Here is a 14,284-nt window from a genome sequence, read left to right as displayed (position 1 = left end):
AGGGAATTTTACGCAAAACTTTGCGTAGAGGGCGTCACTAGCACAGGCACATAGCACTAGTGCTGCACTCTGGCGGCAGAACATTGCAGTAATACTCCCTATTGATATGCAATTATACCCCGTCTCTTTCTAATTAATGCGATTAGAAAGAGAACAAACGGCTAATTCGGGTCAGAGGACGTCGAAGTTGGATTTGTTATAATTGTCTCGGTGAATATTAGTTGCCTGTTGAAAGAAAAGTACAGTCAGCGATAAAATCTTGTATCAAAAGTAAATGCGATGAAAAGTTTAGACAAAAAACTTAATCCTTATTTTTCAGAAATGCTAAACGGCGCCCCAGCCACAGTGGAGCCCGCGAAGCGGTTCCGCAAACGCGACAAAATGCTCTTCTACGGCCGTAGGATGCTACGCAAAGTGAAATCCATTTCCAACTCGGGCCAGGGCAGAAAACGCCGAGCGGTCATGAGATTTGCCAGGAAATTACTTCAACTGAAGAAGGAGTCAGCACCTGAGCAATTAAAGGTAAGATACGGCGTTGTTACCTACCATTTTAAGTGGCCGGTTATGGCCTATCCTCCCTAGCATTGGGGCTTGAAACTCCAGATGCTCATGTGGTTAGCGACGAAACTACTGGAGCATTCCATGAAAACGGTTTAGTTTTTTTAACAAAATTCTTTATTTATGCAATGTTTACGTCATCTACGTGTAGGACAAAGTATAGGCGTATTTTGCATGCGAATCGCTTACGAAATATTTACTTTAATTCCAAATTACTTTGTCGACTTGCGTATTATAGTAAAAGTAAATTAAACAGTTTATTAAGAAAACAAGCAGCTTTAAGATGATACCAATTTCACACTATAAAAAGGCAAGCCAAAAAAGAACCAGGCTCGGAGAGTCGAAAAAATGGGTCCGAATGTCCCTTACGTAACGATGGAATGCTCCTACTGCTGTTTAAGAAGGAGTCAGCGCCTGAACAGTTAAAGGTTTGACAAAGCCTGTTTTTTGTTAGCCGGAAAAAGTACAACTGCTTGCAACTGATAGGGCGTTAAGTGTCGCTACCTTGTGCCACAGTTTGAAACCATCGACACGAGAAGAAGTACAACAGCTAGGCCACGGGGCGGACACGCTATACATCAAAAATCACTTGCGTTTCTATGTGCGAACGGCACGTCTGTACACGCGTCATGCGTCATAGTGCGAGTAAGTTGTTTAAATACACTCCTTTTGGCAGTCGTGTAAAAATAGTACTGAGGCCGTCAATCTGGTGTCGCGGGGCGAGGTAATTCGTGTCGGGGCGGGGCGGTGCGTGGCCGTTCTGTATGATAATGCTATTACTTATTCTGTGGCTAGGCAAAGGACTATCTTTCGCGCCATTTGGTCCTATCTAATAAACACGCCCGCCACACTTCGCAATGTGTCTAGGTCGTTCCGCTCTAGCTGTGGTAGAAATACTGTTCTACAGAGCCGGGGAATGCTGCGTAAAGTGAAATCTATTTCCAACTCGGGCCGGGGTAGGAAACGCTGTGTTTGTTAGGAAACTACTGCAGTTAAAGAAAGATCAGCGCCTGAGCAATAGGGATGATGACACATGTTGAATTTTATAACAAAATCTAGTAAAATATATAATAAATGAGGAATTTATCACAATATTAAAATAATATATGGAAATGATTCAATAATACAGGACAGGACCTGAAAGTTTCAAAATGTAAGTTTTTTTAAACTTTCAAAAAGATAAAAAGTAAGGGTACCATTTGATTCCTTACATTTTATCCAAAAAGATATTGTATAGCAACTATATATACATAAACAAAACGCAATATTTCAACGACAAAACCGCAATTTTCTTGTTTTGTCCATACTTCAAGATGGGCTCTCAGTGACCTTGACGTTACGTTCACTTATCGTTTTGTTAGAAGCGTTTCGCGAGTGAGGTACGACTGTCGGACTTTGACTGTCATTTCTCACTCTTGTATTGCTTTAATACAATGGGTCCCATATAGACATTTGATCCTAAAAACACACCTGATCGATTAGTACCATTAATGAAAATTTGTCGTCTAACCTATTGAAGTTAAGACAGTGCCTAGTGCCTATAAGCAACGTACGCTTATAGGCACTAGGCACTTTTCATCCACAAAAATCAACCGAAGATTCTCAGAATTCACCTTGCTAAAATTCAGATCCCTTTGGAAAGAATGACATAATAATTTGAATTATGGAAATGTCTTTAGCACACATTTTTGTCCTAGGTCCTAGAGCCACCCGCAGAATACCTAGAGGAAGACCTGACAAACGACGATCGGGTACCGCCGGACGCTCTATACATGCTGCACAGTATCCGAGTGTTTGGACACTTCGAGAAACCGGTGTTTCTGATGCTGTGCAAGCACACGGAGATACTCAATTTGCCTGCGGGGGCTTTTCTGTTCAAAGTCGGTGAGTAAAGATAAAAAATGACGACATTTACTGAGTGTGCCACTGAGCCAGGAGGACACTCCTCCTTTCGGGCAAACTCGGCTCCGTTCGGCTCAGCATTGCTCCGAGCAATTATTAGTGTTGGCACAACTTGACGTCCCTTTGCGTGCACGACCACAGATAAGATAATTACTTGAATTTTGACAACCCTAAATAGCCGGAAGGCATAGTACCATACATTAGAAAGGGACAGCATGATTCGACCCTGAACCGCTGTCAAACTTCGAGTTTGTAGGAAGTGTCCTCTCTGTACGGTAGTACTATTACTTATTCTGTGACTGAGATTTAACGAATTGATGTTTTAATAATGTATTCAACTTAATTCACAGGTGACACGGACGAAAACGTGTACGTGGTTCAAAATGGCCGCGTGAACGTGTACATCACGAACCCAGACGGCAGTAGTTTGTCTCTCAAAGTGGTCAGAGCGGGCGAAAGCGTCACCTCACTGCTTAGCTTCACTGACGTGCTCACGGTATGTCTTCACGTGGTCTTTAATATCTTGACATATGATTTAGAGGAACTGCAACCGCATTTCCGACCGCATTTGTGGCGTGACGGATTGTGCCTCTGGGCTAGATCTTGGCACCAGCTGGCGACCGGGCGAGAGCGTCACTTCACTGTTGAGCTTCACTGACGTGCTCACGATATGTACCAGATGTACTTAACCATCAGATGTATCTGGTACATACCGTGACAATGTCAGGCCGTCTTCAAGCCGCTAGTTGAAAATTTGAACATTTTTCGGATGGTCAACCATATATTTAGTCTCCGCGTCACGGTAGGCGCACTTACAGTCAGCAGCAGAAGTTGCTAAGCGGGCGAGGTGTTCAAAATGATCTTGACGCGACTTTATTGTTAAGAGAATAAGATCGTGTCAAGGTAATTTTAAACACCTCGCCCGCTGTATGTTATGTATGATTATACAATACTTTGTAAATAGTAATTCAGACCGTAGCAGTCGCTTGGATTACTGTTTGTGTTTTTGACTTGAAAATGTGATGATTTTATCAAATCTATGTATGTAGGTATGTCGTTTTTTCACCGTAGTGTGAAAACTACTAAGGTGATTTTGGTGAATGATGTGTCAATCTATTCCTCTATGCGTCTAAATACTCTAAATGCTACATTTATAACTGGCTTTTAAACAAGAAGATATGTTTAACCCTTTAAATGCGGCGCGTCAATGTGAACTTTATCGGAATGAACGGAAGGTTGATATTGGACTGTAGCCGCGCGCGTCATGTGACGTCTTTGGCGGTGAAAGGGTTTATGAAAAAGAACAAAAAAGTTTTAAAGTTTTGTTGTTTGTTTCCAGGGCCACTCGCAACCGTACAAAACCGTGAACGCCAAGGCTTTAGAGGACTCGCAAGTGATCAAGTTGCCAATGAGGGCGTTCCAGGAGGTCTTCCACGAGTACCCCGACATTTTCGTCAGAGTTATACAGGTTAGACAGGATCGGACTTACATACACGCGTTTCTGTCATAAATGTCGAACGTTTTCCTCTTTGGGACTCCATGGTTGTCGCCAGCCGTTTGGGAGTTATCCAGCTCGTTTCAATTAACCCCATTCTCCTCTACATAATCTGTGAACGCCAAGGCTTTAGACTCGCAGGAGTCGCAAGTGATCAAGCTACCAATGAAAGCGTTTCAGGGGTCTTTCGCGAGTACCCCGACATTTTTGTCGTCATACAGGTTAGCCAGGCTTGGACTTGTATACACAAGACACGTTTGCTGGCAGATGCTGTCATAAATGCCGAACATTATCCTCTTTGGGACTCCATGGTTGTCGCCAGCCGTTTGGGAGTTATCCAGCTCGTTTCAATTAACCCCATTCTCCTCTACATAATCTGTGAACGCCATGGCTTTAGACTCGCAAGAGTCGCAAGTGATCAAGCTACCAATGAAAGCGTTTTAGGGGGTCTTCCACGAGTTCCCCGACATTTTTGTCGTCATACAGGTTAGCCAGGCTTGGACTTGTATACACAAGACACGTTTGCTGGCCAATGCTGTCATGAATGCCGAACATTTTCCTCTGTAGGACTCAATGGTTGTCATTCAAATAATCATAAGATTTCAAGAATTCAGAAAAAATGGTACCATTTTTTTTTCGAATAACCATAAACTTTTGGGATATTTAGGCTCAGAATCACGAGTACTATTGAATTAGATAAAGAAAAAGAGTGTCCCCTGTTTTTCACACAAATTTAGGATGTCAGTTTTGTAGCGGTCCATACAAAATGTATGTGAAAATGCGTTACAAAACTGTCATTTTTTTGGGGACATTTTTTTTTTAAATCGATAGTCCTCGTGATTCTGAGTAGAAAATAACCCAAAAGTTGATGTATTTTCGAAAAAAAGTAATTGGTATACTGTTTTATCAGTCAGATGTCAGATGTATCTGGTGACAATGTCAGACCTAAGTCTTCAAGCCGCAAGTTGAAAGTGTGAACATTTTTCGGATGTGCCCGTGGTCAACCACATATTGAGTCTAGTGTTAAGTGAAAATGTCCAATTACGGAATTTTAATTGCAAGTTTTGTGCATTTCAGATCATCATGGTGCGATTACAAAGGGTAACATTCACAGCGTTGCATCAGTATCTTGGTTTGAGCGCCGAGTTAGTTAATCCGGTGAGTTACAAGCTTTTATTCATTGACCGTGGGTTATTGAGAACTTGGTAAACTCATTATTTATTATTTATTAAGGCCGTTCCATCGGTTTGCCGCGGTCTCTGTCACATTTCGCAAGAAAGAACGGGAAAGAGCATGCTCGCTAAGTATCCATTTTGATCGAATTTTGTCGATTTTTATTTATTTTAAAAACGTTACCCTACAATATCGAAATTCGAAAGCTATGAAATTACTATTTAAGTTAAGATTGTTTTTTCTTCTTTTTTTGTTTATAGTATCACATAATAAATAACCGAGTAAAGTTGGATTAAAAATCCGAGTTAGAGGTTACTTTGGGAATTAATTGTATCGAGCGAAGTGTCATAATTCGTGTATCGGAAGCTATGGTATTAAAGATAATATAGTCAAGAACTACATATATTTTTTCCACGTCTACGAATATCAACGCCTCTTAGAAAAACATGATCATATAAGGAGATTTATCGCCTTTTGGCTCAGGGAACCGCCTTAAACGCACTCAACTTTTATTCAAAGGGTCGGCAACGCGCGTGTAATATCTCTGGTGTTGCAGGCGTCCATATTCTGCGGTAACTGCTTGCCATCGGGCGGGCCGTATGCTTGATTGCCACCGACGTGGTATAAAAAAAAAATTGACCGTTATTACCGGACCGTGGTCCGTTTCTTCAGAGTAAGCCAGTCTTTGGGAAGCTGGTCTGAATTCCCCAACGCTTAATGTTTCCATCATGAATCTAGTATAACTGGATCGGTCATGAGGGGTGGGGGGAAATGACCGAACGGGATAGTCTTATGTATCTTTCAGTAGGAGTAACAGAGAAAGCGCTGTTATTGTTTGTCCTTGTCACAGTCTCACATTTTGTTTTATTCCCCACCGTGTATTTAATATGGTTTATGATGGTACAAATCTACTCGACCAATCATATTGTCGCATTGCGTATGTTCTGTCCTTCACGGGCGCACGCGTATAGCTGATCTATGTAATGCTAGGTTTTTTCCAAACAAAAACCCATGTTATTAATGACTTCAATATTTAAAGAAAAAAGTTCTCAATAGTTATTACTGCAATCATAGAGTAACTTATACTAGAGCGGTACTGTCATAGTAAATTTTGTAACCACTTTAAATTCACTACCATCTATCGATATACTTTAAAACTAAAAATGAAGATTTATAAAAATACGTTAAAATGTATTTAAATATGGATAAATGTTTTTTTTATTTGCATTATTAATTTTTATATGATTTTGACCTATGTTCTTTCACTGGTATGCGTTAAAATTATAAATAACAAACGAAACAGTCAACGCCCTCTATACGAGAGTAGGCCAAAACTAGTGGCGCCATCTGATCGAGAATCAAATTTTCGTGATTTTCGAGGCACGTTTTTTCCTTAGACTGTATCCGTCTATTACGGAGTTATATCTATCTTTGCTGCAATGTTCTGCGGCCAGAGTGCAGCTAAAGCGCACATCCTAAACCATATAGTAACTTGTACCAAAGATAATTAAGTAGACATAGAGTGCTCACTCCATCAGTATTGTTACCAAAAAGACTATTATTTTCGTTGTCGACATCCAGCGTCAAGTACCGGAATTATCAGTACTGCTACTCGATACTAGATGTCACTCGTGTCGCGACTAACGAAAACTTAACGACGAGTTCCGGTTAATCCGGTTATAATATTAGCTGAAAATCGTTGAGCATTAGACATTCCGTTCGTCGCGACATCTGTTGTCGAATAGCAGTACTGATAATACCCCATTTTGTATAATTATAATATGTATAAGTTAACCCACAGGGCCGTGAGAAACGCCGGCCCACCACAGTCGCCTCATCGCCAGGTCGAAAAACTACAGTCGATTCCAGTACTTCTATGCATTCCCCACACCACGGCGAGAGGGTTGAACACAATGTAAGTATATCATGCGTGTGCAATGAGTGCGCATAAGATAAGTGGAAGACCTATAAATGAGGGCTAACGCGTATGAATTCGCCGCTAGGGGCGCTAGTGTGGATGGTGGTCTTCGCAAAGGTCGAAATGTGAAATGTCACTTGTCACTTCAATGACTGACAGCTGTTCTTTAGTCTTTTGGACCACCATCAACAGAGGCGCCAACTGGTGAGCAAAAAAAAAAACGATAGCCCTCATTGCGCGCGCGCCGTAACCCCGTGTGTGTGCGTGTGTGTGTGTGAGTGTGCGCGCGTGTGCGTGCGTGCGTGCGTGTGTGTGTTGAGGATTGTACAAGGACCAGGCAGAATAAAAAATTGTTTGAAAAATAGAAATGTACTGTATTCTGCCACACAAGTACATATCAAAAAAAAGAAAATAAGTTGCTTGTTTCAAGTTATTGCAATGTCACAGCGTTAGCTAGAGCGAATACCATAGACGGACGTGGCCCCCGTCTGGCCGCAGTCCCCGGTTAAGCCTTGCGTTTCGTTCAAACAGTGTGTGTGTGTGTGTGTGTGTGTGTGTGTGTGTGTGTGTGTGTGTGTGTGTGTGTGTGTGTGTGTGTGTGTGCCATCCCACTTGCACGGTCACGCTATAAAAGGATTTTGTAATTGTTTAAGGGCTACTTGCACCATTCACTAACCCGGGGTTAACCGGTTAAACCGTAAACCCAGTGGTAAATTGTACTGGTAACCATGGTAACTCCAGGTTTAACCGGTTAACCCCGGGTTAGTGAATGGTGCAAGTGGCCCTTAAACAATTACAAAATCCTTTTATAGCGTTGCCGATTCAAAGTTCATGCGTAGAGAAAGTAATAAAAATTAAAAAACCTTTTTCAAGTTTCAATTATATGGTCTGTGTAGAAGTAACATACCTGTAGGTAAAAAACCGGACAAGTGCGAGTCGGACTCGCCCACCGACGGTTCCGTACTTTTTAGTATTTGTTGTTATAGCGGCAACAGAAATACATCATCTGTGAAAATTCAACTGTCTATGACAGAACAGACGGACAGTGGAGTCTTAGTATTAGGGTCCCGTTTTTACCCATTGGGTACGGAACCCTAAAAAGCCACTGTCCTTTTCGGAAACCTCAAAACTAATACTAAAAATAAAATGTTAACTATAGTCTGGCAAACCCATTTATCAGTAGAAATAGGCTCTAAATTCAACATATGTATGGAAGATCCACCTAAATTCTACCTAGGCATGTAATTTTTCAAATTTGCCACTTTTCTATTGATAAAATTGGTTTTAGACTAAATCTGTGACGTTACACGTATAAAGGTACCTTATGTTATGGTGATCGGATCGCATTAGTATTGGAGTGTCAAATAATAGCGCAAGCGCCTACCGCCATAAGGTACCTTTTTTCGTGGAACGTTAAATATAATCATGTGTTGCATGCAGCAAGAGAACGGGCACTTGGCGTCCTCTCCCATTAACATTGCCAGAAAATCCAGACCGGACATGGTACCCGACATTACTTCTAACACGCCGCAGGTAATTTATATTCTACTTGTCTATTACACTGCACTGAAATATTCATTATAGAACTATGTAGACAACTATAATATTTATTATAAAACAATTAGGAGTACTATAATTTTCATTATGCAATATTTACTCGCAGCATAAGAAGTAAGAACGCAAAGATATTAATATAATACTTCGTTTGAATTAAAATTGAAATTGAAAATCTTCATTTCAGGCTTGTCGGCCCATAAAAATATATTAGTCAAATAAATGAATGAATAAATGTCAGTGGAATTAAGGCGTCATAGATCAAACTATAACGGAATACTTTTTAATGTTGAGTACCCTGACATAACTGAACTGAAATATTCATTATGCAACGATTTAGAAAACTATAATATTTATTATGCAACACTTTAAAGAACAAATGAAAAATCAATCTTACTCAACACGCCTGCACTTCGTAAGGCCATTTGCACTATCCCGTTAACCCGGTGTCAAATTATACTGGTACGCGTGGTAACTCCAGATTTAACCGGTTAACCCCGGGTTAGTGGGCAAATGGCGCTTAGGGACTTAGATTTTCAATAGATATGTCTTATTGTGTTCATTAATTTTCACAGCAGCAGCCGGACGTGCACCCGACATCGTCATCGTTCCAAAGGAGCAAAGAGGGATCGTCGTTCAAGAAGAACAATACGGATAATATGGACGAACAGGTACTAATTTTTTGGCAGAAATTTCATTTTTGGTACAAGCTTTTATCGGTACTTTTTTCCACAGGCAACTAATACCCATCGAGACAATTCTAAAAACCCCAAACACAATTAGGTTGCGTTGTTTTACCACAGAGTTTCTATGGCCACCTCCTGTCTCCATCATCAGATCAGCTCGCTGGTACCATAATATTGCATTGGCACACATCTTACATATGTATGCAAATTTTCGGCTTCATCGGAAACAGGGACCGGCCCGCTATCCCTTATCGGGGTTTTATAAGGGTATTGCATAAGGCTTAACTCACGATACCCTTTGCCAGACGAAACCCTTTGTTTTGGTTTTAAAAACCCTTATATAAAGCTACCACATTTGAGTAATCGGTAGCCCAAATACCCTTACAAAACCCTTATCATCCGCTCACCAACACCTTGCATATTGCTTATAAGGGTTAGCCTTATAAAGGGCTTGCCTTTTAGCATATAAGCGTGCTAATTTAAGTCGTCTACCTTGTTCATAAAGCACACATTACTTCGAATCCGAGCGATCGTCGGCGGCGACGGCGGCGTTCTTTGACTAGGCACGTATTTTCTTTCCTTTTCATACACTACCGTAGATATATACTAATCCTGTCTCTTTCACGCAAAGGGAAACCTTTATAAAAAGCGCTTAAAGATAAGGGTAACCCTTATTAAGAGCTAGCCTTATTTTTGGTTAGCTTTTCGGTAAGGGTTAGTCAAAGGTAAGGGTATGAATGGGCTTGCAGTTCAAAAGGGAAAGTCTTTCAATGTGTTAGCCGTGTTTAAGTGTCGCCCATTGAAAGGGTTTTATCGCGGAAAGGGTTGTCCGGTCCCTGATCGGAAACCGGGAAGTGGGTCAAATTTAACTTGCAAGATTTGACTCTTACAAACATGTTACATACATATTACATACATACTTACATTGGTACATTGCAAGTTGAATAAAGGCTTGTAAAAAATAAGTGCTGCATACAGCAAAATGAGGTTAAGCTCTAGTAATATTACGGACGCAAAAAGATGGACGTATTTACGGTGACGACATGTGGAAAGTTCCAGGGCCGTACAACACACCGTTGTCTACCAATTATTTATTAAAATCTCGTGGTAGAGAATGTGCATTTGAAATTTCGTCGTCCTCGCTGCTCCGATCGGAGTTAGAACTCACTTTGCACGTCGGTCCGCTCAAAAGAACCCCAATACCTATAATATAAATATAGAAATGTCTTCACCGCGAACCACGTTCGACGTGTTGCCTCTCTAACGCACTTGTAAATTTGTACATAAGTGTGACAGGAAGGCAATAGTCACAATTACAATGGTGGCGCATTCGACATATGTGGAAGAACCTTTAGAGTATCGGTGGAGTGTAGATATCACAGATTTAACATATACGCTAGATGACGCAAATACCACGATTTGTATTGAAACCTAGCGTGCCGACTTTTTCATACAAAATTTACGCATAATATAATTTTAAAATAACTTCTGTGGTAGGAAATATGTTCTTGCCGTTGGGTGCTCGCAATGTTTGCGCTGTTGCAGTTAATTATCATGCAACGAAGCATTTTTTTAAATTTCACGGACGTCCGGCTGAAACAACTGACGCGCTCGGACTGTAAAGAGCGACGGCCAACTTCGACGCTTGGTCGGGGTTCGGACACGCGAAGTAGATGCATTTGCCTCTTCTATGGTATATTTATTTCTGTGGTAGATATAATGTAACATGAAATAATTTTCTTCAGGCCCTAATACGAATAGCGACCGAGGCTTTTATCAAAGAGCTCGGCCTCGAAAACGACCAATTGCTGCAAGGCGCGGTCCAAGTCAGGGATCTACCTGCGGGAACTTACATCATGAAAGAGGAGAGCCATAAGGTAGTTCAACTAATATAATTTTCGAGGATGTGACGCTTTCGTGTCACTAGCAATACAGAGACAGTTAAAATTAAGGAAATCATAAAATACATCCTGGTCACGGCACCAAATTGTGACATGAAAGTGTCACAGTGTACTCACTGTTACTACTGGAGTGCCAAGAAATGCACGGTCCGAGCGTGAATGCTCGACGGCGTCTAGCTTCAGGCGCTTCTGTGTGCGAGTGGGACATGGTGCATAACGCTGACTTGCTCACACCTGTATCAGTGTCCGTGTAAGCGTTATTATTGGAATAATCGGAAAGATTATGCGAGACATGTAACTTGATTTGAATGAAACTGAATAATATTGAGGTTGAAAATATTCATTAAAAAAAGAAAAACAACTATACATTTTACAAATCGATCGTCTAATGTTTAAAAACACTATCGTGTAGTATCAGAAGAAAATATTATAGTGGCATACTTATTTGTAAATAAATATTAGTTACAATATTTATAGCATATCTTTATTACGATATTTATTCTAATTTATATTAACTCCCTATTTATTTGAAAGCTCTATTATAGTATCAAAGGTGAACCAGAAATAGTGCAGGTATTTGATTTCAACGTGTGTTTCAAAAGAATGGTTTGATTTAGTTAGTTCTGAAATCATCGTGTTTGCCCAAAAAATATGTTTTTCCATATTGTACATATATTCATAAACGCACGTGTTCTATGTCAAACGTTTTACGAAGTCCATACTTCACGAAAACATTTTTGTTTCAATGTAAATTAAGAATCATAGTGTTTAATTTGATCAACGTAGTCTTTTTAAAAAAATATATTAAAATTAAGCTCTGTTTTCCTATGACAGCGTTGCATGCATATAGCGGCGTCCATACAAAATAATACTCCATCCATATTTAGCCGTAATATTTTAGCTATCCTAGGAAACCAGCGGCGGTATCATGGTCGCATTTTTATCACTTGTTATGTCATGTCATGCGTCACTTTCGCACTTACCTACTTGTTAGAACGTGACAGGCATGAGGACAATGAATGACAGATGATAAAAAAACTGACCATCTTAGCCCTACAGGCATGGAGACTATATAAAGGAGCCAAATCTCTATGTATGAAAAGTGTCCATCAAAAAACAGTAATTAGGCGGCGCCACCATACACCGAAATACTATCAAAAACAACCTACGTAATTTGGTCGGGTTATTTGTTGCCTTATATGGTTCATGTTATACTCATGTCCCAGAGCCTAACTAGCGCCACCGGAGAGATTAGGAACTATTATTTAAAGCTGAAAGCGGTCACTTTTGCAACAATTCTGCCATAAGAGATTGGCATCCTTTCTATACCATCCATACCTACAGGCCTAAATATCAACTTCCGAAACGTTCTGTCATTGTCATTCCATATTTTTATATTTTAATTTTTTTTATTTATTTAAAAGGCACACTAAACAGACAACATTCAACATTGTTACAAAGAGTACATGAGTGGTAGGTATTACATAAGAATGCCATCCAAAGCAAGCATGCACAAGCATATGACATATATACTTGGTCAAACCAAATTGGCAGTAAATAAGAACCAAAAAAAACTATACTCATCCTTTTTTTTTTGGGTGCTAGTACTAGTATAAGACAAAGATAGTATGATTATCTCTGTCTATGTTTGAAATGAGACAGTCCTTTGACAAACTATATGTAATTTTTTTGTGTTGGGAAACATGGGAGTGGTTGTTAGATTAGAACCTAAGACAAAGGAATAGCAAGACACGTAAAGTACAAAATATTGTAATCAAAAATTTGTCGGCGGAATCAGATGGCGCTGTACTTCCGCTTTCATTATGCAGTGACTACGTGGTCAAACTCTAACGTTTTACAATCTTGTTACTATAATACGTATGGTGTCGTGTGGCACCATCTGCTTACGCGGTCAAAACTGAGTCTTAAACTGTCCGCGATATTACGCATCTTAATATTCCTTACACTAAACTACACTTTAATATCCCAGATACTAAAATTATAGTTTGATCTATTGTCTAAGGCTGCGTTACCACCAGAGATGTGCGAGGGTGCGTAGCGAGCGTTGTGTTATATGTTTGTTAAGAACCAATATAATAGGTAAATGAATTAATTCTATTGGGTCCTAAACAAGTAACTGTCGAAATTTTTTTTGTGACACACTTTTATTGTTGACTGTACTTCTTCTCATTTCCATGTTTATCGAGTACTTCTTGAGACCTTTCTAATGAGCCTCAGCTTGATGTGTTTGTGTTTTTCCATCGAGGAGTTTCTTTGGCTACCTTCCGACTGCATCATCAGAACACCTCCATGTTAGCATATTAGCGCATTGTCACCGGAATTACGATATTACTACAAATTTCAACTGTATCAGATACCGGGAAGTGGTTCAAATTTTAGTTACAAGATTTGAAGCACTACATATACAAAGGTATATACGCAGTGAAGTTAAATAAAAGTGTGTAATAAAAACATATCTCTAGCTACGCATCCTCGCTTATCTACAGTGGAAACGCAGTCTAATCCTGCTTATGTTTTTTGCTAAAAAGAGCCATTTTATTATCTGGAATTTAAACGGATTATGAATATAAAACATTGTGTCATTATTCAGGACGTCGCACTGGTGTACCTACTATCCGGAGCACTGCTAGTGTCGCAAAAAGTCGCAGAGGGGGAAGGCGAGGTGCATATGTTCACAGCTTACCCAGGTAAGGTTTGTTTGACAACTTTTTTTTTATACCACAACGGTGGCAAACAAGCATACGGCCCGCCTGATGGTAAGCAGTCACCGTAGCCTGTAACTCCAGAGGTGTTACATGCGCGTGTTACAGGTGTTACAACTTTATAATTACTGATGAATATGTGAGAAGTGTATTGGATGACTCGTACATCAAAAGGGGAAACTAATAAGGAGTATTACTGCAATGTTCTTCCGCCAGAGTGCAGCACTAGCGCAAATTGTAAACCATAGATTAACCTATACCAGGCGTGGCTTTCGCTACAAGTACATGCGGCCCACACCAATTTTGGTGTCTAGCCATGGTAGTTGCCGCGCACCGCTAAAGAACGGACGCGTGCTCGCGCTTGCGCCACCTAG

General features: G+C 40.2%; 1 protein-coding gene and 1 long non-coding RNA gene across 7 annotated transcripts in view; one reads left to right on the top strand and one right to left on the bottom strand.

The window, feature by feature from the left end:
* LOC134755241 (uncharacterized) overlaps positions 1–3,769 on the bottom strand; it is a 153,178-nt gene extending 149,409 nt beyond the window's left edge. The window contains exon 1 of the long non-coding RNA XR_010129018.1: positions 3,691–3,769. This is a non-coding gene — a long non-coding RNA (uncharacterized LOC134755241). The remainder of the gene's footprint in view (positions 1–3,690) is intronic.
* The window catches only part of LOC134755149 (neuropathy target esterase sws), a 73,484-nt gene that overhangs the window by 8,233 nt on the left and 50,967 nt on the right, over positions 1–14,284 (top strand). For 3 of the 6 annotated variants that reach the window (XM_063691636.1, XM_063691638.1, XM_063691635.1), the window contains exons 3-13: positions 320–522; positions 2,256–2,442; positions 2,811–2,956; positions 3,800–3,928; positions 5,033–5,113; positions 6,930–7,043; positions 8,487–8,579; positions 9,176–9,271; positions 11,032–11,163; positions 11,722–11,760; positions 13,799–13,895. In XM_063691636.1, the coding sequence (XP_063547706.1) occupies positions 320–522; positions 2,256–2,442; positions 2,811–2,956; positions 3,800–3,928; positions 5,033–5,113; positions 6,930–7,043; positions 8,487–8,579; positions 9,176–9,271; positions 11,032–11,163; positions 11,722–11,760; positions 13,799–13,895 (1,317 nt within the window). The remainder of the gene's footprint in view (positions 1–319; positions 523–2,255; positions 2,443–2,810; positions 2,957–3,799; positions 3,929–5,032; positions 5,114–6,929; positions 7,044–8,486; positions 8,580–9,175; positions 9,272–11,031; positions 11,164–11,721; positions 11,761–13,798; positions 13,896–14,284) is intronic. The other 3 variants (XM_063691637.1, XM_063691639.1, XM_063691640.1) reach the window with 2 other exon arrangements.

Source organism: Cydia strobilella, chromosome Z (genome assembly GCF_947568885.1).
Source record: "Cydia strobilella chromosome Z, ilCydStro3.1, whole genome shotgun sequence".
NCBI lineage: Eukaryota > Metazoa > Arthropoda > Insecta > Lepidoptera > Tortricidae > Cydia > Cydia strobilella.
The sequence above is the reverse complement of the archived record's forward strand: the minus strand, read 5'-3'. Positions and strand labels throughout refer to the sequence as shown.